The sequence below is a fragment of the Leucopleurus acutus genome (genome assembly GCF_964270905.1).
Source record: "Leucopleurus acutus genome assembly, chromosome: 19".
In the NCBI taxonomy this organism is placed as follows: Eukaryota; Metazoa; Chordata; class Mammalia; order Artiodactyla; family Delphinidae; genus Leucopleurus; species Leucopleurus acutus.
In genome coordinates this window covers 50819643-50847067 of record NC_139161.1, presented here as the reverse complement: position 1 = coordinate 50847067, position 27425 = coordinate 50819643, and the positions used below count along the sequence as shown (strand labels likewise).

Sequence of the window (27425 nt, the reverse complement as noted above, 5' to 3'; positions counted from 1 at the left end):
GTTTTTTTCACATGAGAAATCCAGAGGTAGGTAACCTAGGGCTGGGTACAGTGGTTCCTGATGTCATCACTGTCCTAGGCTCCTTCAGCTTTTCTTTTCCTTCACCCTTAGCATGTGGTTTTCAACTTCATTTTGCCTTGTGGCTGAAAAAAATGACTGCTCTTCCTCCAGTCTGCCTGAGTAAAGCAAAAACTTTCTAGAAATCTCCAGCATATTTCCCCCTGCCCCACTCCCTCACACACACTTTATAGAGGTTTCTGATTACACATAACTACCAAGGCATCTAGAAACTCTAGTTTTAAAATTTGGGCCGTTGACTTCCTAAACAAAATTGGGGTTTTGTTAGGAGGAAAGAAGAAAGAGTGGAAATTAATGGACAACCAGCAGTGTTTATCACATGTTTTAAGATTGTATTAAAGATAAAGTCATTTTATAAAGACTTTATAGAATTTGTCTCAAGTTAGAATCTTGGGTTATAGTAAAAACATTCTGAAAATATATCCCTTTTCTCACCCTTTCAGGCATATAGTTGTATTGTGGTGACACGTTATAATTGTCTTAGGAGTCATAGTGTTGTATCTAAGAACATAGGGTTTAGAGTTGGCCTTAGGTTTGAATTCTAGCTCTGTTTCTTTCTGGTTATGAAATATTGGCCAGAGTATTTAACCTCTCCTAAGCTTTCCTCATCTGTAAAATAATATGTGGCACAGATTTATTGTGAAGATTAGAGATGATTTAAGGTCCTTAGCAAAATTTCTACGTGTAGTAAGAACTAGAAATGTTAGTTTAGTGCTTTTGTTTTTAGTGAATTAAAAGATTTCCAGAAACTAGGCTTAAATTCTTTATATAACTACTTTTAAAATTTTAGTGTGCCAGGACATTTTTTCCAGAATGCTTAGAAATATTTGGTGATGTTTTGTAGAAACAGTTCGTGACTATGAACATCAGTTCCACCTTAGGCTGGAGCAGGAGCGGACACAGTGGGCACAGTATCGAGAATCCGCAGAGAGGGAAATAGCTGATTTAAGGAGAAGGCTGTCTGAAGGTCAAGAGGAGGAAAATTTAGAAAATGAAATGAAAAAGGTATGAAGGAATGTATTCATCTATAGAAATATTTCAATCCAAATATTTTTGTTGTAATGCTTCAACTAATATCATTATGGTAATAGAAGTTGTACTTTTTTGTTTTCTGTTAGAGAAATTATTTGGACACAGACTTAAATATAGTACTAAACAATTTGATGACCTTCCCCCAGATATATGTTTGGCTGAGTCCCTCATCTTCAAATCTTTGACTAATTGCCTCCACCTCATGAGACCTATCCTGACCACCCCATTTAACATTGCAACCTGCCCACCTCCCTCCCCCACCTACCACAACTTGTTCTTATCCTGTTCTAATTTTTCTTTTTCCATAACATTTATTTCCTTATAATGTACATAGATTCACCTATTTATTATGTTTAGTACTGTTTGCTGCCTTTTCCTCCTTACTAGAATGCAAGCTTCACGAGGGCAGAAGTCTTGTTTGTTGTGTATCGTAAATGCTTAGAGTAGTGTCTCGCGCATAGGTGCTTAGTAAATATTTGTTGAATGAGTGTTGTTGCTTGGTGTTTGTGTCTAAACTGAAGCCTGAGAACAGATTTTAGTTTTCCTTCTTTCTCAGTATACCTTGGTTCCTGTGTGACGAATGTACTGCATATTATGCTTGAACATTTTACCGTAAGATGCCTGACCATAGAACAACTAAATATAAGATGAAATATTTTATCATTGAGAAAATTTAAAAAGCTTTTTGGCCAGTTTGATTATGTAAACTTTTACTTTATTTTTAAATTTTAATTTAAAAAATTTTTATTGGAGTATAGTTGATTTACAATGTTGTGTTAGTTTTAGGTGTACAGCAAAGTGAATCAGTTATACATATACATATATCCACTCTTTTTTCTTTTCTTTTTTAAGATTCTTTCCCCACGTAGGCCATTACAGAAACTTTTTTTTTTTTTTTTTTTTTGCGGTACGTGGGCCTCTCACTGTTGTGGCCTCTCCCGTGGCGGAGCACAGGCTCCGGACGCACAGGCTCAGCGGCCATGGCTCACGGGCCTAGCCGCTCTGCGGCATGTGGGATCTTCCTGGACCGGGGCACGAACCCGTGTCCCCTGCGTCGGCAGGTGAACTCTCAACCACTGCGCCACCAGGGAAGCCCCAGAAACTTTTAATTTATTAATTTATATACATACATATATTTGAAATCACATATAAAATAATAGAGTTTGATTTTTCTTTTCAGTTGAATTAATCATAATCTTGGTTCATACAAGGACTACTTTTATGTATTTAGAAGTTTATTTAATTTTTTTTTATAGTGTAAAAATCATATGAGAACTCAACACCCAAAACAAAAGCTTGAACCTTGAGGAATAGTTAGTTACATTGTCTTATTTCAGGAAAAGATTGTAATTCAGCTTCTTCATGAGGATCTGACAATGTCTTCATGATCACTAGTCACTTAGTCATCTACCATAGTTAGCCAAAGTAGGTAGTCTTCAATTCTGTCAGGTCGTTTCAGAGTAATTCATAGTTGATGCTATCATTAGACATTTTATTCAGAGCCACAGTACCATTCACATGAGGATAGTTTTTTTTTTCATTCTTCTTATATATTCATAGTCATAATTTCTGCAGTCTGCCACTTTTTATCCTTTTTAAAATTTTTATTTTTTAAAGTTAACTTTATTTTTTAGAACAGTTTTTGATTTACAGAAAAATTGTGAAGATACTACACAGTTCCCATATACTCCACTCCCAGTTTCCCCTATTAACGTCTTAATGTTAGTATGGAACATTTGTCACAATTAATAACTCAATATTGATTATTGTTAACTGAAGTCCTTTCTTTGTATTCAGATTTCATTAGTTTTTACCCAAGTCCTTTTTTCTGTTCCAAAATCCCATCCAGGATACCACATTACATTTAGTCATGTCTCTTAGGCTTCTCTTGGCTGTGATAGTGTCTCAGCTTTTCCTTGTTTTTAGTGACCTTTCTGTTATTTAAAAAAATCATCTTTAAAAGTTTTGTTATGATATGCATCACTTGGAATTGTGAGGTCATCGTTGCATTAATAAATAACTCAATCTGTATTTAATTCTTTGCTTCTTCTCTCCTTTTTTTTCCCTGATGATTTTAATCAGCAGACCTCTATAAGCGTCCCAAATTAGCCTTGGCTGAAGATATTTTAAGCTCACATGTCTTTTCCAAACAGGACTTAGTTCAAAATAAAATAAATGATGAAATGACTTTGCAAGCACTGGAAAACAAAGTGTGTCTCTCTTTTCTGAGAGATATCATTTTTTTTTTTAATCTCCACTCACATTTTGGCATAGAAAATGTTTTCCCTATCATGAACACTTTAGGAGAAGCTTGGACTGTTTTAAATTCAGTGAATAAGATTAATTTTCATTTTCACTAGAAGGAAAAAAGCTAACTTTTTGAGTCTGCCTTTGTTTCTGTGTGAATATACGTGTGTGTATATAAAATAAAATTAAGTTTCTTACCAACTTACTAGTTTATGGATGTTGTTTCCTTTTAATCCATGTTTTTGAGAATGAAGGATGGAAAGCAGCATGGTTTTAAGGGTTATTTTTTGGGTTTGTTTCATGTAGATATCAAAAGTAAAATGATAAATACCCTGTTTAAAGAATTAGATGGAAGCCCTTTTATAGAAACAAAATTTTCTAATATTTTAGGAAATAAATGTTCTATTTTTTATGTTAAAAAACTAATTAGTCCTTTCAGTATTTGTAAGAGATTATGGTTTCATTAATTTAGTAACCAGAATTATAAAAATTATTTATTATATGCATTTCCTTTTATATATAGATATTTTCCAACTCAGTTACTCAACTAATTAAAAAGTCAAATTTGTGGCTGCTTTCACTTTCTGAGACAGACTGCATTCTGTCTGTGGAATGTGTATCTCTCTAAATAAACCTGCTTTCACTTAAAAAAAAAAAAAGTCAAATTTGTCGTAGTGGATCCATTTTCCTACTTATTCCCAAGTTCTAAACGGAATATTTGGAAAAGCTGTGATTATGACTTGACATTCAAAGTAATGCAGCATTTAAAAGTTAGACGTGGTTCAATCTTGTGAGTGCTAATACAGTGCCTGCTAGACTTATTTATTATACTAATTTTAATAAGTGGAGAGGTCAGAGTTTTTTAGAAAAGCAATAAATCAGTAAGTTGTAGCATTTAATTCTTTTTAACCGTAGGCCCAAGAGGATGCTGAAAAACTTCGGTCTGTTGTGATGCCTATGGAGAAGGAAATTGCAGCTTTGAAAGATAAACTGACAGAGGCTGAAGACAAGATTAAAGAGCTGGAGGCCTCAAAGGTTGTGAAACATTGTAATCCATTTGCTTGAAACCAAGGTTTTGCCCTAATGCTATGAGCAAAATTAGAATACTAAGGGGGTAAACTGTAATTTAAACTATGCATCTTAAGACTCTTGCTTTCTTGAAAATGCAAGAAAATGTTTGGAGATGATTTCTCCTTATGGATATTTAAAATAATGACAGTAGTGATGCTTGTGCTGCTTTGTTACAAAGTCAGTGTTTATTTTCTTATCAAAATGAGACCTGATCTCTCTTGTTTTGTTATGAAGGAAAATAAAGTTTTCAAAGGTGACTTTGTTTTCTGACATCAGCCCCAGAATTGATCTTTGACATAGCTATAGTGTGGCTGGATTTGTTGGCTATAAAGACGCAACAGAAAAAATACAAGGGGATGTCAAACATTTTAATAATTATAGTAGGAAAGAAAGAAAAAAAATTTAGAGGTAGTAAACAGAAACACAACATAGGAATGTAGAAATACATATCGGAGTGTAGAAATGGGCATGTATCAATAATCCTAGTAAGTGATAATTACCTACTAAAAGAGACTAGATTTTAAAAATCTAAATTTATATTGCTTATAAGACGTATACCTAAAATAAAATGTAAAGTAGGATTGGAAAAAAAAAAGAGACTTAAAGCAATGCCTTGTAAATTCTAATCAAAAGAAACTTGGTTTAGCAATTGTAATATGAAACAGATAGGATGAAAGGAAAACAGAATTAATAGAGATAAAGAGGGACCCCTTCTAATTTATAATTCATCAATGAGATATGACAGTCATGCACTTGAATGCATCTTACATAGCCTTGAAATATGTGAACTTAAAAGTGACAATTATGAGGGGAAATTGACATTCACAATTATAGTAGGAGATTTAAACTGTCCTTTAGCAAATGATAGTGCAAGCAGAAAAAACATATTAGTAGGGATATAGGGGTTTTGAGCAACTTGATTAATGATTTAGATGTAATAGACATAGAATCCTGTCACTAAGAGAGTGAGAGAGAGATTATATTTCATACACTAGTAGAGCATAGTAGTTAAGAGCTCAACATTTATTAGATGGATGACCTTGGGCAAATTAATTAATCTTACTGTGCTTTGGTTTGCCCAACCGTAAAATGGGGATAATACTACCTCCTTCATAAGGCTGTTATGAGGATTATATAAGTTAACACATAAGGCACTTAGGATAGTGCATGGAATAAATATTGTTATTTTTAGGTACATTATACTTTTCATAATGTCACAAAGGAAATGTCATCAGATTTTGAAGATTTGATGTTATACACATCCAAATCTCTGACCACAGGTTATTAAATTATTTACAATAAAATATAGCTGAGATGAAATGTCTGGAAAATGAAAAAAATTTAACTCATGTGGAAAAAAGAATTGTAAAATATTTAGAGTGATTTGAATTTTTTACTCAAGAATCTAAAAATAGAACAATAGTACAAACAGTATGAATGGAAGGAAATAATGCAGGTAAGAGCAGAAATTAGTGAAATAGAAAAGCAAAAGGAAAATTGTGAATATAATGAAAAAAATGAAAAAAGTAGTAAGATAGGCAAACCTGATAAGACTAATTAGGAAAAAAGAAAAAAGACTTAAACCATTATAAATGAAAGAGGGAAATAACTACAAATCAGTAGAGACTTAAAAATAATAAATACTATGGAAAATGTCACAGCAATAAGTTTGAAATGAAGTAAGTTTGATGAAATGAAAAAATTTCTGATAGGAAATAATTAGCCAATATTGTCTCAAGATAAAATAGGAGAGCCGATGTAGTTAGTAACTATTAAAGAAAGTGAATTTATAGTCAGAATCTCCTTTTCTCCTGTCTCCTATCCTCCAAAAGACATTAGACTCAGTTAGTTTTGCAGACAGGTTTTTCCAAAGCTCTTGGAAAGAGGTAATCCTTATATTTTACAAACTGTGTTAGAGAACAGAAAAAGAGGGAAAGCTCTCCAACTCATTTTATGAGACATAACTTCATTACAAACAAACTCACAAAAAGGTATTAAAAGAAAATTTTAGATCTATCTCATTTAGGAATACAGAAACAAAAATTTTCAGCTGTGTAGTTAAAAAAAAGGAAAAGAAAAAGCAAAAAAGACATCATGATCAAAAAGGGATATTCCCAGGAATTTAGGATGGTATATCACCAGAAAACCTATTATTTTTATGTACCACATAAAAAGATTATAGGAGAAGAGTAATAAATTCATCTTAGATTCAGAAAGGCATTTGATAAATTTAAACACCCAATAACTTATTAAAGGGCTATTTATCAAACCTTCAGCAAACATCATACTTAATGATGAATGTTTAGCAGCCTTACCATTAATGATGAGAACATATGAGGAGGCCCATGCTCAGTGATTTTGCTCAGATTGTTTATGTGGTCCTAGGTGATAAGATAAGCCAAGGTAAAGAAATGAGGCATAGTAACTGGAAAGAAAGTGGTGAAACTGATTTTCTGTATAGGAAGGCAAGAGAATATTCAGACATACAATTAGGAAAGTTGTTTCCAGCAAGATCAACATGCAAAAATAGTAGTGTTTGTGTACCCCAGTAATATCCAACTTACAAATGCAATGGGGAAAAATTCCTGTTCACAATAGCAAACAAACAAAACCTGTATTAGTTACCTGAGAATATATCTAAATAAAAATGAGTAAGATCTTTATGGAACACATTATAAATGAAAATTTGAATACATGTGTGCTCCTGAGTGAGAAAATACTGTATTGTAAAGCAGGCAGTATATTCCCAAATTAATCTGTAAATTCAAAATTCCCCTCAAAATCCAGCAGGGTTTAATAAGGAACTCGATAAGTAGATCCTAGAATTCATATGGACAAGCAAAGGATCAGAAATACACCCAGCAAAATTTTTTTTAATTAATTAATTGAATTTATTTATTTTTGGCTGTGTTGGGTCTTCATTGCTGCACGCGGGCTTTCTCTAGTTGCAGCGAGCGGGGGCTACTCCTCGTTGCAGTGCACGGGCTTGCTCATTGCGGTGGCTTCTCTTGTTGTGGAGCACAGGCTCTAGGAGCGTGGGCTTCAGTAGTTGTGGCGCGCGGGCTCAGTAGTTGTGGCTTGTGGCCTCTAGAGCACAGGCTCAGTAGTTGTGGCGCACGGGCTTAGTTGCTCCGTGGCATGTGGGATTTTCCCGGACCAAGGCTCAAACCCATGTCCCCTGCATTGGCAGGCAGATTCTTAACCATTGCACCAGCAGGGAAGCCCCGACACCCAGCAAAATTTTGAAGAAGGCAAGGTATGGAGACTTGCCCTACCTACCAGTATTAAGACTTACAGTAGCTTTACTGTTACTGTAGCTACTGTAATTAAGATAGTTTGTTGCTGGTTTAAAGATAAACAAATTGACCAGTGGAACAGAATAGAGAGCCCAGAAATATATCCATATATATATGGAAATTTGATATTTGACAGGTGGCATTACAAGTCAGTGGGAAAAGTATGGATTATTTAAAAATAGGCTTTTAAAATAGTTATAAATATGGATTAAAGTGAGGTTAGCTTTCTACCTCACACTTTTCAAAAATTAATTTCAGTGAAATGTTTAAAAAGGAGAATATGTTATGTGAGATACAAAAACATTTCTTAAGTAAGGTAAAAATACTATGAAAGAAGAGATTGACAAATTTGCCTACATTAGAATATAAAACTTCCTTATTAAAAGATACCACAAAAAGTTGAAAAGAAAATTATAGACTGTTAAAAGTTATCTATACCTGACAAAAAATTAGTGTCCAAAATTAATACAAATTGCCATGTCCGTAAGTGACAAATGGTCCAACAGAGAAACAAGCAAAGAATATGAACAAGCAGTTCACAAAAGAGGAAGTTAAGGAATGTGAAAAGATATTCAGTCTCACTAGAAATCAAGGAAATGTAAGTGAAAATCAAATGCCGTTTTATTCTGACCAGATTTAAGCCTTACAACATAAATTTGTTGTGTTTATCCACGATTGGAGTGTGTGAAACTCTTCCCACTTTTCAGCTGCTGTTGTGAAGTTGGAATCCCTGTTGAATATTTTGGGAGTTCTCCGGCCCTTGTTACTTCCCTTTACTTTCTCCTGCACAGATGCTGATACCATGTAATTCCATATAGATAGCTTTCAGTGGTTTGTCCCCACCCTCTAATTATCGCTTTTTTTTCTTTTTGGTAGATGTTCATGTATTCTGAGTTCTGTTATCTTATTAGTTCTGTTGTTAGGGTGTGTGGAATTCAAGAAAATCCGTGTACCACACATTCACTGTCACCATCTTCCCAGAGTTCTGCTCAGTAGCTTTTGAATGTTAGAAATTAATTCGTTATTTATAGAGTCAAATATTTAAGAAGTAATAGCTGATAGAGTTAGTGGTTATATACCACCATTTTATATCTGACATATTGACTTTCCTTTATCATTAACTGAATTACCACCTCTCCAGGTGATAGGGAAAGTGCCTGACAACAGTCAGCACTTTGTCATGCTTGGTTAGTGTATAGTACGTTTCTGGTTGGCTGACAGCCTCCAGTGAAGCATCAAATGGCAGCTTAAATAATCATTTTAGTCCATGACCAGTGCTAATGTATTGTATTAATGGTCTAGGAGTAAAGATAACTGAAAACAGATCAGCCAGCTATTTCAAGTTGAAGAAATGGGAAGATAAAAGGCATAAATATAACCTTGAAAGTGAAATTAGACATAACCATTTGAAAAAGTTGAAAGTTAGTTTAAATGGCCACAATTTATGATGGGCAATTTGTAAGGAAGGGTAGAGCAAGTGATTCTTTAATCACTTTCTGGGGCAAGATTGCATTTTATTTTGGTTGGAACTATTTCAGATATTAGACTATATTAATATTTGAAAATTATAGTTAATTGTTCAACAGAAATAAGACATTAAAAAAAAGATGTGATTTTAAAAAGTATTCTGCACTTGGCTTCAAATTTATGTTCATTACAGTATGAGACAGTTGTTTTTTCCATCATGGCTTCCTCTTTTTTCCTTCCATGAATTTATGTCTATGAAAATGTCTCCTTTTTGTAAATTTAAGGCATTTGGAATTACCTCACCAGAAATCAAAGAAAAGCAAACTTGAAAGAGTATGATACCATTTTTATCTTTAGAAAATACTGTTTAAAAAACAACAAAAATAAGGGGCTTCCCTGGTGGCGCAGTGGTTGAGAGTCCGCCTGCCGATGCAGGGGACACAGGTTCGTGCTCCGGTTTGGGAAGATCCCACATGCCGCGGAGCAGCTGGGCCCATGAGCCGTGGCTGCTGAGCCTGTGCGTCCGGAGCCTGTGCTCCGCAACGGGAGAGGCCACAACAGTGAGAGGCCCGCGTATCGCAGAAAGAAAGAAAGAAACAAACAAAACAACAACAAAAATAAAAAATAAAAAACAACAACAACCTGGGTTCACTGAGTATGTGATAAAATGAGCACATGTGTATGTTGCTCTGGGAATACAAATTGGAACCACGTTATTAAAAGCAAGGTACAAAACTGTTATGTGTAATCTCAATTGTATATTTACTCTGGTGATGATTATGGATAATGCTTACTATTAATTATTGTCAATTATGTTATTTTCCCAGTTTTCTTTAGTAAGTATATGTTTGTTTTGTAATTAAAAATTATAAATGTTAATTTGGGGGTAAATTTAAATTTACATACATATAAATGTAAACTTTTTTCAAGGTACCTCCAGAATTTACCATCATACCTAAGGTAGACACTGTTGGAAATTTTAGTTTAATCGAATTGCATCTTTTTCAGGTTAAAGAACTGAATCATTATCTGGAAGCTGAGAAATCTTGTAGGACTGATCTGGAGATGTACGTGGCTGTTTTGAATACTCAGAAATCTGTTTTACAGGAAGATGCTGAGAAACTTCGGAAAGAATTGCATGAAGGTAAAAATATATTCTTTATATTTTTAATCTCAGTCTGTAAGAGAACTATGTAAGTAAAAGTGATATTGATTAATAACAGTAACAAATTCCAAAATGCCAATCCAACATGTTAGTGATTCAGTTTAAGCTTTGCAGTTGGTTTGAAAAGATATTTGGATTGTTAATGGTTTCTGTTTCCTCCAGGACCCCAGTAAGAATTCATAGGGCACAAACTCTGGGCAGAAAGATAATAGGAAGTTGCTGCTTAAACTGCTTTTGCTTCAGACCTATTTTGGTGGAGGTGAATTAGCAAAAGTGAAAATGGGACAGAGAGGGCAGATGGTATATTCTAGTGTTCTTAAGTAGCACCCCTGTTTATAAGAGATAATTTTGATTTCGCTAGTCTGGTAGCAGAGTGATGCAGAAATTGACTCTGTTTTCTCAGGATAGGGGAAATAGGCTCATCCTTTCCCATTAAAATATATGTTTGTCTTTAATTCTTTTAGTGAATCTTGTATACCTGAGATTCGTAACCTTTTTGTGTCACAGACTCCTTTGGCAGTCTTGTAAAGCCCTCTCAGAATAATGTTTTTAATACATAAAATACATAGAATTATAAAAGATATCAATTATATTATAAAACAGTTATCAAAATATAAATAACTGCAAACTTATAGTAATAAATGTGCTATTTTATCAATGCATTAAATAACAAGGTCTAGTACCAGGTCTAATAACTACTGTAATTTTGAAGTATGATGAGCATAAATAATATATTAAGATATCTGCAACAACTGTACTGAGATACAAAAGTATCTATGACTCCTGTTAGTGACCAAGTCATGGGTATTGTTATACTTACTGTGGTTTGTTGTCTATATTTTATAATTGAAGGAAATGATAAATTTCAGTTAGAGGTTAGTGAAAATAAAGATCTAAATTTTTACCTCATCTAAATGCATGGACCTCTTGAAATCTTATATTCGTTGCAGGTTATACTAGTAACATGTTTTAATATGAAAATTTAGGACTGTGGTCATGGAAAATATAGCTCTTCCATAAATAACTCAGGTTTGCATAAGAGTTAGGTTTTTATCCCAAATAGTGGGAAGTTGAAATTATATAAGCCTACAGAATTATTTTATAAAATGTTATCAAAGTAATCCAGTGTTTGAGTCTTTGGCTCTCAGGAAATGCTTTTCAAAAGTGCTGTTGCAGTCAAAAAGACACTCAAACTCTGAAAGGATGTCCAGAAGAAAAAGGACTTTCTGTTTAACCTATGTGTCCCAACCCTTCCAGAAATAGTGCAAGACTACCAGACCTTCCTAATATACCTGGAGAAGTATCTGAGAAGTTTCACTAAAATGAGTAAGGGGGTAGAGTAATTTCTACTGAAACATTCACACCAAAAAAGTAGTATTTACGTGAAAAGAAGATAGTTAAAAATTGAGCAGCAGTGTAAATTAGAGCCTAAATTGGGGAAATTAGATATGCAACCAAGAGCAGTGCAGTTTCATATCATATGTGCTAGGAAGTGTGTTAGGAGGCAACGGTGCCATGAATAGGCTTCTTAAAAGAGGTTAAGTGGAGTTTTGAAAGATAGGTAGGTGTTTGTCAGGTCGTCAGAAAGGAGCATGGCATTCAACGCCATTTGCATGTGGTGCAACAAGGTAGCGAAACTGTAAGAAATATAGTTCGGCAAGATTAAAATGCAATAGGCGTTGGAGCAAAATGTGAGACAGGAGAGGTAGACATGGGCCAGATCCTGGAGACCTTATGCTAAGGATTCTGGATTTTATCGTATTGGTAATAAGGAGGCTCTGAAGGATTTAGAAATATTTTTTGTCCTAAATAACAGCTTTACCGAGATAAGGTACCTGTTCAGTGATGTTTAATATATTCACAAAGTCGTACACCATCAGCACTACCTGCCTCCAGAACATTTTCATTACTCCAAAAAGAAATTTTGTACCCATTCCCCGTCATTCCCTATTCTCTTCTTCCCCCCAGCCCCTGGCTACCACTAATCTACTTTCTGTCTCTATAGATTTGCCTATTCTGGACTTCTGTATAAATGGGATTGGGATTATATAGTATGTGGCCTTTTGTGACTGGCTTCTCTGAAGGGTTTTAAGCTTGAGAGTGGTAATGTTTTATCTTCTAGAGAGTTTAGTTTTACAGCAGTGTGGAGGATAGAATACAGAGGGCCAGACGAATGGCAGGAAGAGTTATGAAGAGACTCCTGTTGTAGTTGTCTAAGTCCTAAATCTAAGGCAGAAGGCAGAAGATGGAGTGTCATATCACACAGGAAGTAGCATTAGTAGGCCTCTGTCACAGTTGAATGTGTTGGGTGAGGAAAAGTCAGAAGTATGAGTTGTCTCTCAGGTTTCTGGCTTGGGTAACTGGGTAGATGGGCTGATAGATGATACCATCTATTTTTTTTTTCCCAAAGAAGATGGCTGAGCTGATGAATATCAGTAACACAAGCATTTACAAAGATTCTTTGACTTATCCTGAGAGGTCAAAACTAAATGGACTCAAGAAGGATTCCTGGATAACAAGATTTATTCAGAGTGTATTAAAGACAATTAGGAGTGGTTACTATGTGTTTTCCCTTTAGAGCAATGTTTCCCAAATTGTATTCCCTAGAACATTTGTTACGTGAGTGGCACTGTGGAAAGGATTTTTTTGTCAAATAAATTTGGGAGGTATTGTATTATATATCAACTTACAAGAGAACATAGACATACTTAAGACCCTGAGTTCAAAGTCCTGCAGTAAAGAAATCTTTAAAAAAAAGTTTTTAACCCAAGGTTTCTGAAACTCACTGAGCACAGAAATCTTTTTTTCACATGTTGCTCTTCCTAGGAACACACTTTGGGAGACTCTGCTTAGACAGGTGGTGTGGGGACAGCTGCCTTGTCCTGTGGCAGGTTGCCCCTGGGTTCTTGTCAGAGGCAGAATCCCAGACCGGATGGACCTTTGGTCAGGTCTAGTCTAGTTAGTCTATGTTAAAGAAATTGCCTACCATTAAAATTCAGTGTTTTTGATTGGGGGATTCCTAAACAGTATGCCATCTCTTGGAGCAAGAGCGACAGCAGCACAACCAGTTGAAACACACGTGGCAGAAGGCCAATGACCAGTTCCTGGAATCTCAGCGTTTGCTGATGAGGGACATGCAGCGAATGGAAATTGTGCTAACTTCAGAACAGCTCCGACAAGTTGAAGAACTGAAGAAGAAAGATCAGGTGAATACCAGTTTTGTAGGACTTGTTTGCCTTGTTAATAAACCACTCCACCCCGACACATGATCATATTTCTTTATGTATATTATAGATTGACTTAAGCCTGAAACAAAGTTGATGCATGCCATTTCAAAAAACATAATAGCTACATTTGAGGGATTTTGCTTTTCAACTTTAGAAATGGCCTTGTCTGGGGGGAAGGGGAAGAACTGATTTAGAAATGATCCTCTTCAGTCTGCAGGATGCAGTAGTGCATATTTCTGAGAAAATCTTTCTCTGCAGTTCTGTCCAGTTCTCCTAGGGCTCCTGAATTGTGTTAATCCAGGCCATGTCTTTTGTGACATTGCTCTAAAAGCCTTATTAGACAGTGATGGGTGGGGATGGAGAGGCTGAGTGATATGAAAACGCAGGTGTCTAGAGGGCTGCATACCCAGGATCCTGTTTTCTCCTTATCTTAAAAAACAATTATTTAAATTATATGAGTAATACATAAATACATTCTCATGTTAAAATATTTTGGTTTAGATACAAAGTGAAAAAATAAAGTGATAAAGTGAAAATCTCCCTTGACATCTCACATACTTCCTTCGCGGAAATAACCACTTTTGTAATCAGGAATAATCAGTTTGGAAGGTAGTATTCCACACCACTTATATGTGTTTATAAGTGTATATTCAGTTTTCTTTTTTTTTTCCCCCATACAACTGAAATCATAGTATAAGTATTTATTCTGTAGCTTATTTTTCTCATAAGCATCATCTTGGATATATTTTCACTTTAGAGATCTATCTCATTCTTGTTAGCTGGTAACATGGATGTACTATATTTGATTTAATCCTTCTCTTTGTAGTGGGCATCTAGATGGTTTCTTCTTCTTTTTTTTTTTGTCATTTTAAATAGTTTTGCAGCTAATATCCTATACTATGTTGTGTATGTGTGCAAATATTTCCCTAGGATAGCTGTGTAGAAGCTTTTGTAGGTACTGTAAGAAATATTTTAAATTATCTTCTGTAACTTAGGTTAGATTTTGCTTTTCAGAAGTTTCTTCCTTTTTAAATTTCTTTTCTCTTAATTGATTCATTCATCTTGTGTGTAGACACAGTCAACTAGAGGATTTAGATTCTAAAGTACAGATACAATCATGCTTTTCCTGCTTCCCATTAGAATAGTCTAAATTCCAGAACTGGTCATTTAAGGCCTATGTGCCAGCGTTGTGCTAAGGCTTTATATGTAAAGCTTTATCTCATGTGGTTCTCAAAACAGAAAAACACACAACAAAAGTTCCCATATGAGATAGGGACTAATGGCCTATCTGAGGGTTGACTAATCTCTGATTCCAGAGTCTAAGCACTTAATCACCACCCCCTTCTCCATGTACCTCACTGCTCATGTGCCTGCCCTCTTTTTAGTCACATGAGATTATTCAGTATTCCCCACATGCCTGCTCTTCCTTGCCCCTCTCCCTTTTACATACTTTTCTCCCTGGAACCCTTGCTTGTCTCCTCTCACACAATTGGCACTCATCGTACTGATTCTTCAAGATCCAGCTCAAGTGTTACCTTCTTTTGGCCCCCCTTTCTAGCTCCCTCAGATGAAATCTTTGTTTTCTCTCCTATAGAACCTTGTACATGCTTATATAGTGATGTAATCGTGTATTTGTCCCTCCCCACTAGAGTGTTTTGCGGGGGGGGGGGGGGGGCATTGAAGGTATCTTTGATCTTTGTTGAGTGAATTATTACATCAGCTTCAATCATTCATTGGTATTTCATATAAGTTTGTACATGTTTCAGATGGATGTGTAATGCTGTAACTTTTTCCTATTTGTTTTACATAATAAGCCGAAGGAACATTCTATGTAAATTTTCTTTCTCAAATCACTTGAAGAAGAGGTGGGTGATTTGCTCTCTTTTGTTTTGCCTTTCATGTAGTATACTTGTATATTTGTTTTGAGTGGTTAAAGAACTGTGGGAATCATTAAGTATAGATTACCTGGGTAATATGTATTTTTTCTTCCTAACTTTTAGGAGGAAGATGAACAACAAAGACTTAGTAAGAGAAAGGATCATAAAAAAACAAATGTTGAGGAAGAAGTAAAAATACCAGTAGTGTGTGCTTTAACTCATGAAGAATCTTCAGCCCAGTTATCAAATGAGGAGGTATAATGAATATATAATTAAAATCATCGTATACACAGTGTTAACCATTTTTAGCTTCTCATACATCAGTTAGTTACATTGTTCATATGGGAAGTGGGTAGTAGCTACTAGCTGAAAATTAGATAAAGTGATAATACTTTATTTTCAACTGTTTTTACAGTATTATAGGTAGTACAATTTGAAACACGCAGTTTCTCTCATGGTCTGCGAAACAATTAGATGTTCTTTTTTCTAGCGGTTCCAAAATTAAGACGTTAGAAGAAAATTTAAATAATATCTGCAAAATCTTTTTTGATATGAATAAATGTTTCCAATACTTTGAGCTTTTGTTTAAAAGAGATTTTATCTAAAGTATTGAAACACTTAATTCTCTATGGCCTGTATTTGAGTATTATCAAGTATTAGATCTTAAGCCCTGAGAAGAGTGTGTGGGGTTTGGCAGATTGTGATGGAGTAGGGTAGAACATTTCAGGTATTGGGAATGGGCAGAGTAGAGAGACCTGGAGGTGGAAAGTGTAAAGTGGTGTTCCTATGGCCTCATCGCCTCTCACCCACATGTGGCAAGGGCCTCCTCATTACATTTTCTGTTTTCAGCCTGTCCCATTCCACTGTACCCTCAGCATTACTGTCAGATTTATTTTTCTTAAGTGCAGCTATAGTCAGGCTACTCCCCTAGTCAGAACCACCACTCACTCCCATTACCTGCATAATTAAGTGCAACTTCCTCACTCAGACAGTCAAGACCTTTCATAATATGCACTCTCTTTAGCCACATTGCTCATCTTGTTGTGCTGTACTCTCTGCCTTGCACATTGGTTCCTTTACCTGGAATGCTTACCTCCCTCTGCCTTTCTGAGTTCTGGAATTCTTCTATTCATCCTTCAAGACTCAAGCTGATATCTCTTCTTCAGGGAAGGAAATGCTTCTGTTAATTGACTTTAGGGTAAAAACTAAGTTCCCCAGCTTGCCATACAAGGGCCTTTGGAGTTGAATTGACCCTTCCAGCCTTAGCATACTCTCCACTTCATCACAGCCAGACGTTTCTACTAGCTGTCCATGCTCATATGCATTGTTTATACTGTCCCTGCTGTTGAGAGATTCATACTTACTCCCCCACCACTACCTCCTTTCCCTGCCTGGTGAACCAGTTTCAGGTAAATTGGATAAGGGTCTTTTCTCACTTTCAAAGGTATTATGTTTCTGTTTACTTTGCAGATTTACGCTGAGCCATGTAAAATCTACTTGCTGGTGGCTCATATTTCCATGTTTATGGATTATTTGACATTGAAAAAATGCTTTAAAAAAATCCTAGTGGACACTGAAAAGTATGATGTAATTGTTTTTGTACATTCTTTCTCTTGGCTCATACACTGAGAACCTTGCCCTGATTCTGCTTTGTCTTTTTTTTTAAATAGACTTCCAAGAGAATGTCTCAATTTTTGCGTACTGCCAAATATTATGTGGTTTCTGCATCATGCAGTCCTGTGTCCAGGAATGTTTGGCAAAGTTTCAAACTTAAAAAAAAATATTTTAGCAGGAAAACAGGAAAAGGAAATTTGTTGTGATTTACAGTGAAGCACTTAAAATTTTTTAATAGTGTTTTAACAGATTTATACTGTATATTGTGCATAACATTTTCTGACATTGAAATATAGCCTTTCAGATCTGATGTTTTGCAGTTTGAATGTACTTGTTTTGTATTGAGAGGCAGTGACAGTTTACTTTAGCCTGTTGATTTAAAGTTAATATGGAATGCTTTGGAGACTTAGATATATTGCTAAAGCCACTTAAAATTTGTAGGACCCTATATATTCTTTAACCTAAATGCTTAGAATATGCTTTTCTCACCACAAAAGTAATATGTATTCATTATGGAAAATCTGGAAAGTACAGAAAGTCATACAAAATAAAAATAACTAATAAATTCTACTAGCCAGAGATACCACCACTAACATTTTGGTATGTACCTCTCCTTTCCCTCTTTTTCCATTTCCAAAGGTAACATATGTGTGTTTCTATTTGTACTTTTTAAACATAATACAGATTGTAACTGTACATGATGTTTTATGTACATTTTTTCCCCCACTTAAATCTGTCTTTAAAGGTTTTGGCACATCAGTAAGTGTTTTCCCCCACAATGATATTTAATGACTAACAGTATTTCAGCATGTAAATGTACCATAATTCCTTAGTCTCCTACAAATTGATTTGTGCCCAGGTTTTAATTTATAAAGGTGACCAAGTGGTGACATAGAGAGGTTAATGCCATTGAACAAAAAGTTTAATGTTACAGTCCTTCTAGAAATGAGAGTCATGGTACACTGTGCAGAGTCACATGGAGAAGCACCAGAGTTGGTTATGAAGTAAAAGCAGGAGCAAGGGGAAAGCATGGACCACAGCCATTATTGGGAGTTTTGAGGGAAAGGTAGGGCAGGGTAAATAGCATAGGACTGGCTAGTTTGAATAAATCCAGTGGGCTTTGGGGCATAGAGTCTATCTTCAGTTTTCTGGTACCTAGCCCTGGGTTGATTTAGAGCAGGGGAAATACTGGCTTGGTGTGTAAGAGTTAGAGAAAGGAGTTGGTTGGGAGTATCGACTTGAGATTGGCTGATTTAGATGTGAAAGACATATTCATAGGTAAGTTGTTTATTATTTCTAGGAATTAGCTAGTTTGGAAGAGGCAGTCTCTCCTCAGCCAGCAAGGCCTTCAAAAGGTCAAAAACATCATAAAATATAGAAAATAAGCATGATTAACACACTAACAGATAGTCAATTGTTTCATTTTTCACTAGTAAAAAAATTTTCATTATTATGAGTAATGCCATAATGCTATTATATATAATTCTTCTTTGTATAAAAGTCATGGACTTACCTGATTACTCCCTTCATGTAAGTTCTTGGGAAGAGAACTGCTGAGTTTAAGAGCATAAGCAAACATATTGTTGAATCATCTTTCAGAAACAGTGTAACAGTTTACATACCCCTACAAGTATATGTTCCTTATAAGTATTGTTATCAGCATGGTAGTCTGGTGTTTTTTAAATGGCCCTCACAACTTTCTTGCCCCTATCCCCTTCCTTCTTTGGTGTCACAGTAGCATTGTGTTAATATATGATAGCATTAGATGTCGTGTTCCTTTATAAGCTAACAGAATGCTCTCTCTCCAATTTTTATTAGGGTGCTTATTTGGGACCTTTGCCATAGCTAGCTCAGTATATACTAGATTTGTGTTCCTCAGCCATCGGAATTTCACAGATTAAAAAATCTTAAAAAAAAACTTTAAAAAGAAGTAAATGGAGGAATTAACATAAAAGTTGTCAACTTTTTATTATACCAAGTAAGGATATTTTTAAAACATTGAAAAATAATCTGTATTTTAGTCTTTTCCAGTTCATAAAAAGAAGGGCATTTAACAACAAAACGTAGAAAGGATAGTATCTTAAAATAAAAGCCAGTTCTTTAAATTGAATAAATTTAGTTTCAAAAAAAACTTGCTACATTTTCCTTGCTTTCTGATTTTCCTACAAACTGTGCTAGAATGGTACTGGTGTGCTTTTTTGACTTTGGGAGTGTGCTGCACCACATTAAAAAAAAATTGAAATGGAATTCACATAACAAAAAATTAACCATTTAAAATGTGCAATTCAATGGCCTTTAGTACATTTACAATGTTGTGCAACCATTACCTGTCTAGTTTCAGAAGATTGTCATTGCCCCCAAAAGAGACGAGACCCCCTTATATCACTAAGGAGTCACTCCCTACTCTCCTTTCCCTTTAACCTCTGGCAATCACTAATTTGTTTTTGGTCCCTGTGGATTTACCTATTCTGGATATTTCATAGAGATGGAATCGTACAGTGTGTGACCGTTTTCGTCTGGCTTCTTTCACTTGATGCAGCCTTATTTAACATGTTGATTACACCTTGCTTGAAACTTAGTTTCTAGCGTACAACATTATCCTCATTTCCCTTCTGTTCTGGGTACTCCTTCCTCTGTCCCCAAAATGGACAAAATTGATGTTTCTCAGGGCCTTGCCCTTGGCTTTCTTCGTATCCTACAGACTCATCCTAAGTGTTCTGATTTGCTGCCGTGGCTTTCTTTAATTATTACTATATAGTGGTTACTCCCAAGTCTCTATCTAAAGACTTCTTTGTCCCTCTATTGGGTGGACGTCTCTACTTGGAAATACAGCAGGCACCGCGTGTTCCATATACCCAATACTGAATTTCAGGAGACCTTCCCTGATTCTTATGTCTGGGCTGAATTCCTCTCCTTGAGCTCCCAGAGCATTCAGTACATAGCTGTAACCTGTCATTTTATTGAATATGATATTCTAATAGCCTGTTTACTTGGTTCACTTGTTTATTTTTTTCATGAAACTAAGCATTTTGAAGTCAGAGATTGTTCACATTTGTATCCTGAGTGCTTGGTTTAGTGCCCGGGATATAGAAGACACTCAATAAATGTTTGTTCAATGAATATATGAAGGCAGCACACTAAAGATTGTCATGTGTAACGTGTGGCAAAATACTTTATAAAATATGGTAGTTTTTCTCTTTGAAAATATCAGGAATTGTCTAACTGGCAATGTATTTTCACATTTCAGGAGCATTTAGATAGCACCCATGGTTCAGTCCATTCTTTAGATGCAGACTTACTGTTGCCATCCGGGGATCCGTTCAGTAAATCAGACAATGACATGTTTAAAGATGGACTCAGGAGAGCACAGTCTACAGACAGCTTGGGAACCTCAGGCTCACTGCAATCCAAAGCTTTAGGCTATAACTACAAAGCAAAATCTGCTGGGAACCTGGACGAATCAGATTTTGGACCGTTAGTAGGAGCAGATTCGGTGACTGAGAACTTTGATACCGCCTCCCTTGGGTCACTGCAAATGCCAAGTGGGTTTATGTTAACCAAAGATCAGGAAAGAGCAATCAAGGCGATGACACCAGAACAAGAAGAAACAGCATCCCTCCTGTCTAGTGTCACACAGGGTATGGAAAGTGCTTATGTGTCTCCCAGTGGTTACCGCTTAGTCAGTGAGACAGAATGGAATCTCCTGCAGAAAGAGGTGAGTTATCTTCCTGGCTTCTCCTCTGCTCACTTTGAGGGATACTGGGTAGCTCTGGATTTATTGTTCATTCAAGAGATGGTCCCTGGAGTCAATGCTCGCACTTGTTGCCAGCAAATGAGTGTTAACCTGTATTGTCTGAGCCTTATCATTGTCTGCTTTGGCTGTTCCTGGTGATTATGACAGAGAAGGGAACTGACTAGCTGATTGTGTTAAGTGTGAACTTCTCCACCTGAAGTCATGTCTCTTAAGTTGGAGCGATCTGCTTGAATAGCATAGCTAACTTTGTGTAGCCCGAATTTGGTTTCCTTGCAGTTTTCTATAATCTCAGTGTATTCCAAGATGCATATTCTTTCATCTTTCCTTGAGGTCTAAAGTACAAATGCTTTTCAGCAGTTGATGCTTAGAATGAGCTTGAGGAGGGGGTGGAAAATATGGGAGAGAAGGGAAGGCAACCTTTAATGAGGTTAATTTTCCCTCTAATAATATTTGCAAACTCAGAAGTAGGATTAGGAGATAAAAACTTAAATATGTATTTGCATAGTGCTTTACAGATTACAAAGCCTTTTCACATACCCCTTCTCTTTGAGCTTCTTGATAATAATGAGACAATCAGGGCATGATTTTCTCCAACTTATCTGGCTCAGAAAGGTCAAATGAGTTGCTCAAGTTTCCCCTTCGACTTAGTAGCAAAACCTGGGTTAGGATACAAGTTTCATGACTTCCAGTGCTTTCTTTTACTCAGGGCTACTTCTCTTTAAAGAAGCTGTTGATTAGCAAGTGGTACAGCTTATTAAGCCTGAAAGAAACTGTTCTCCTTGGTCTCATGCAGAATGTTTGGGAAGGTGCTATTTAATTGTTTCATACCTCCTTTGTGCTTGGAGCTGGTGAAATGGTTAATTTGCACTCCACCCTTCCCCATCCCCTCCCTTGTTGGGTAGTATTGATTTAAATTGTGAGTGCCATGGTGTAGTACCTTTTGCTTTCCTTGTGTTTCCCTCAAATGCGGTGTTTTGTGGCCCTTAGCCTCTTGATGATAAAGTTGTGTCCCTTGTTTTCCTGTCATACTTATATTGAACTTATGATTTTTTAGAATCCAGCTCTCTATTGTAACTACTTGCCATAAGTCCCTGAATAACTTTACTCCATTTTCTACTTTGAGTAACATAGGTAAGACTGCACGTGTTCCTCAAGTATGTGATGTAGACTTGTTTTGTTCTGCCTGATAAGAGGTAATTTTGGTGCCCTTCAGGTACATAATGCTGGAAATAAACTTGGTAGACGTTGTGATATGTGTTCCAATTATGAAAAACAGTTACAAGGAATTCAGATTCAAGAGGCTGAAACAAGAGACCAGGTGAGTTTTTTTGGGGTGTGCGAAATTGGTGAGCTGTTGTAGTTTTCATTGGAGGTGTTGAATTAATTGCCCTTCACCCCTCCCAATTTGCTTTATGAAGTATATTCATCTTGTTAAGTCTGAAATAATCTGGTACGTGCAACGTCAGTTACATTTCCAGTGGGAGCACACTATAGAATTTTTGCTTTTGTGTGTCTTTGCTTCATTAGCTTGCCCAATACCACACAGGTCAGCTCAGCTGGCATATCTCCTCTCCCAACCTGTTCCTTCTGCCCAAGGCCTAGAAGTGTTATTGTCAGGAATGCATGCACACGGAAAGTGCTTTATGATACAGAGATTTAGGGAGATAAGGGGTTGGGTTGACTGTTGCTTCTAATTGGATAAAACTTAATTGGATATTACATTAATCAGTATTTGTACTCTTCATTGCTTATTGCCTAATTCTTGGCATAAATTTGTTGAAGTAAGTTTAATTTGCAGGGTCACAGAAATTAAGATTTGGTAGATTAGGTATGCTGAAACTGACAAGTACCTTTCCAAATACAGTGCCTAATAATGGGTTCCCTGATAACATTTAGGAAATGATGTAGAACTTCATGAGAGTAAACTTGTGAAAGTATAGGTAAGGAAAAAATAACTTTTTTCTTATATTTCCAAATTGTTCTTTGGTTGTTATGGAGAGTGTTACCCTAGTCTTCAAAATAAGCTTAAGCAGGTTAGAATGATGGTTTAATATTTTCAGATGCCTTTGGCATTAATTTTCTCCATATATGCTTTATTTTTTAGATGGCTTAGAGGTAAATTTCTAAAGCTATTTGTGAAGCCTCTATATCAGTAGTTGGTCTCTGATAGTGTGGTATAGGAATGTGGGGTATCTTGGATTCCATAGTCGTGTCAATAGACATTTTACTCTTGCTTCATCTGTGCAGGCACTTCGCTGGGTTCTGAGTATTCAGATACAGAGAGAACACCGTACTGCCCATAGGGAGCTTTCAGTGTTGCAATCCAAGCCATCAGTTCAATATGGTTTGTTCCTGTACATGTACAAGTAGAACTAGAGGATGAGCAGAGGCATCTAAATTAACTGTGGGCTGTTAACTAGGGAAGGTAACAGTTCAGCTAAGTTTGTTTTAGAGCTAGAGTAAAAATTAATTAGGAAAAGAAGTGGAGAAAAAGGGTGTTCAAGGAGAGGAAATGTATACAAAGGAACAGTTATGAAGGAAAATTGTGTGTTCTAGGAAGTATGAATAGTTTATGTGGCTGGGCATAAGGGGGGGTTGTGTGTGAGAGAGAGAGAAAGAGAGAGTGGAGAGAGAGTGGGGGGAAAATAGTGGGAGAGGAAGCTACAAAGGGAAGGCCATGATGAGATCATGGAGGGAGGGGTGTGATGACTGAAGGGATTTAAATTTTACCCTGAAGACTTTGGGAGGCATTTAAGGATTTTAAGTAGGGAAATGATATGATTTGACTTTCATTTTAGAAATATTTATTGTGTTAGAGTGGATTATAGATTGGCAGCAGAAAATAGAGTCAGGGAGGCCAGTGCCCTAGCCTAGAAGACCCAGGAGGAAAAGCAGATATTTTCTAATGAGATAATGGATATGAAGAATGTTTTGTTAACTGTAAAGCACAGTATAGTTGTCGAATGAGGTAATTCATCTCAATTTTTTCCCAAATTGACAAATTTGTTTCTCAGGAAAAAAGATTAGGTTTAAAAAAATTTTCTGGAGGTAGGGATTTTTTTTTAAATTTATGAAAATTCTGGTACTTCCTTCTAATTGACGTTTAAAATTGCATAGGTGAAAAAGCTACAGGTGATGCTAAGGCAAGCAAATGACCAGTTAGAGAAGACAATGAGAGATAAACAGGAGCTGGAAGACTTCATAAAGCAGAGCACTGAAGATTCAAGTCACCAGGTAAGTGAGGGTTTTAGAATGTGGCCCCTGGGAGATGACTGAGTTGTTTAAATAAAAGCATTTTGAAAACCTAGTAAGGTTTCTTTCTTGCCCTGAAGATCTGGCAGTTCTGTTTTCCCTCAGATAAGAATATCTCAAACTGATCTTTCTCTGGTGTCTGTTTTACAGATTTAAGGAAAGTAACTTTTGCAATAACTCGTTAGTAAATATCAGGAGGCTCTGGTTCTCTTTTCCCCTTTGACTTTTATTAGGTTTTTCTGCTGCACAAGAAACCTGCTGACAAGAAAGATGCTAGTTATCTCCTTTTTGACTTTTTGAAAAATACCATGCATAGGAAAAAACGTGACCGTATACAGATGTACCAAACACATCTGAACTAACATCTGTGTAACCACCAAGATCGAGTAATAGAAAATTAGCTAGTACCCCAGAAGCCCTCACTTTCCCCCTCCACTTACTACTTCCTCCCTAGAGGTAATTACAGTCCTAACTTCGAACACCATTAGATTAGCTTTGTCTGCTTTCTTATTTTAACAAGTGAATCATATAGTCCGTATTCAATGAATGACACAATCATTCATTGTGTTTGTCTTCCTCCATTCAACATTGTGAGGTTCCTACTCACAAATGTGTGTGGTAGTTGTTATTTTCATTGTTGTATACTCGTACCATTGTATGGATATAATTTATCCATCTTAATGTTATGAGCATTTGGGTTGTTTCCAGTTGTGGGATATTATGAATAATTCTACTTTGAAATTTCTGTATAGGGCTTGTTGCACATGTTGCTGCTGGGTATGTGCTTAGGAGTGGAATGCCTGGGTCAAAATGTATGTCAACTTTTGGAGATAATAGTGCCAGAAAGTGGTTGTATGAATTTATACTCTCCCCAGCAATGTATGAGAAGAATTCCTGTGGGTCCGCAGTCTCGACAGACTTCATTTTGTGTTATTTTAATTATAGCCATTTTGGTGGGTGTGTAATGGCATTTCATGGTGGCTTAGTTTGCATTTCTCTTACGACCATTGAGGTTATTTAGCATTTTTCATGTCTGTTAGCCATTGGGATATCATTGTGTGTGTGTGTGTGTGTGTGTGTGTTTGTTTGTGTGTTTGAAATTACTTTTCAAGTCTTATGCTTGATATTTTATTGGGTTGTCTTTTTTTTTCCCCCCCCACTTTTCTGATAGGAGTTCTTTATATAATCTTATTAGAGCCTTTTGGTGATGTGTCCCAAATGTCTTCTACTCAGTACCTTAGATTTTCATTATTTTAATGGTGTCTTTTGATGAACAGAAGTTCTTAATGTAGTCAAATTTATTGATCTTTTCTTTATGATGAGTGATTTTTATCCTGGTTTTTAGAAGAATATTTTCTTACCCTGGGGTTATATGAAGATATTTTCATGTATTTTGTAGAAGCTTCATTGTTTATAGCCACTCACATTTATATCTAAAATCCATCTAGAACTGACTTTTATGTATAAGCTGTAGATACGGGTAAATTTTTATTTTATTTTTTTCATATGGAGAGTCAGTTCCTGTACCATTTAGTGAAAAGGTCACCTTTTTCTCACTGCTCTGCAAGATCATCTTTGTTAACTATCAAGTGAATGTACATGTGTGGGTCATGTACATGTGAGGACTCTTTTATTTGGTCTATTTGCCTATTTTTGTGCCAGATTCTGTGCTGTAATTTATAGTAAATTTTTCATTTGTTTCTTTAAATGAAACATAAAGTTAGAAACTTTACAGTTTAGAAACATATAGTTTCTAAAAACTATAAAAGTTTTTCTCTGCTGAGAACTATGTTTTCATTCATTTCAACAGTATTTACCTTGACACCAGGCAGCATAGTTACAATAGCTACTTTAAAGTCTTTGATAAGTCCAACCTTGGTCATCATGGGGTTGGCATGTGTTGATTTTCTTTCCTCTTGAGAATTGGCCACATTTTCCTGATTATTTCTATGTCAAGTACTTTTAGATTGATCTTGGAGATTATGAATATTTTATTGTGAGACTCTCAGTTCTGTTAACCTGATTAGGTTCGTTCATAAGTTCTGTCTTGCCTTCTTTAGTAGGTAGTTCTAATGTCAGTTCATTTTTAAAAGCCTTTGCAGTGCTCCTTTGGATGTGTCCATGTATGTATATAGCTCAGGGGTCAGTCAGTGTGAGACTTGTGCTGGTTCATGCACAGAATTAGGGGACCCTTTTTCTAGCTCTTTTCTCTCAGTACCACTCTACTTGTCAGCTCATGGGGACCCTGTCGTGGCCCTGTGATCAGAAAAACAGTTGTTTGTCCTGTGCTGCTGCATCTGTTGTGGCTTCACAACTGGGGCAGCTCTTAGATTCATGCTGGCAGAAAATAGGAAAAAAAACCCAAATAAGTAGTAAACTGCAGTATGAATTGTTTCTTCCCGTTTTGATTTCCCTCCCTAAACTGTATGCTTTTGCTTATGTTTTAGAGTCCTCAGGTAGTTGCTTTTTGTATTTTTTCCAGAGTTTTTAGTTGTAATAAGGGGAGAGAATGGCCTTGGTGGGCTTAGTCCATCTTGGACAGTGCCAAAAGTCTCCGTTCTCTCATATTTTTGTTTATTAGACATATCTTTTTCTTTCCACCTTCATTCAAAAAGGATACTCTGTGGTCAGGTATAGAATTCTGAGTATTTATGATATTTTCTTTCAGCACTTTGAAGTTCTTATTCCATTGCTCTGGCTTCCATGTTTCTGATGAGAAGTCAGCTGTAAGTCTTATTGTTGTTCCTTTGAAGGTGAAATGTTATTTTTTCCATGGCTGTTGTAAAGATGTTCGTTTTGGCTTTTGTTATTAACAGTTTTACTGTGCTATATACCTAGGTGCGTCTTTCTTCATATTTCTGCTGTTTGGAGTTCACAGGGTTTCTTGGATCTCCGAGTTAATGTCTTATATCGTGATTGGAATATTCTCAGCCATATGTCTCTTTAAAAATTTGTTTTTATTGAGATAAACATAAAGTGCATAAATCTCAAGTGTACAATTTGGTGAATTTTAATGTGTGAAAAATTTTACTAGGGTAATAAATCATCATCTGCATCAAGATACTGAACATTTCTAATACGCTCATGTTCTTTACTAATAAGTAAATACCCCACCTGCCTATTCTTAGAGGTAGCCAGTATTCTAACTTTTAACACTATGTTTTAGAATTGCTTGTTGCTGGACTTCATATAAATGGAATCATATAGTATGTAGCCTTTTGCATCTGGTCTGTTGGGTCATTATGTCTGTGAGACTTATCCATATTGTTCTGTGTCTAAGTAGTTAGATTTTAATGTTGTGTATATTCTATAACATGAGTATACCATAATTCATTTATCCATTCT

General features: G+C 35.9%; 1 protein-coding gene across 2 annotated transcripts in view; it reads left to right on the top strand.

The window, feature by feature from the left end:
* Positions 1-27425, top strand: part of RABEP1 (rabaptin, RAB GTPase binding effector protein 1) — a 104209-nt gene that overhangs the window by 57812 nt on the left and 18972 nt on the right. The window contains exons 4-11 of one of the 2 annotated variants that reach the window (XM_082860191.1): positions 923-1083; positions 4273-4392; positions 10200-10335; positions 13384-13562; positions 15584-15715; positions 20322-20789; positions 22042-22146; positions 23946-24062. In XM_082860191.1, coding sequence (XP_082716317.1) covers positions 923-1083; positions 4273-4392; positions 10200-10335; positions 13384-13562; positions 15584-15715; positions 20322-20789; positions 22042-22146; positions 23946-24062 — 1418 coding nt within the window. The remainder of the gene's footprint in view (positions 1-922; positions 1084-4272; positions 4393-10199; positions 10336-13383; positions 13563-15583; positions 15716-20321; positions 20790-22041; positions 22147-23945; positions 24063-27425) is intronic. The other variant, XM_082860192.1, reaches the window with a different exon arrangement.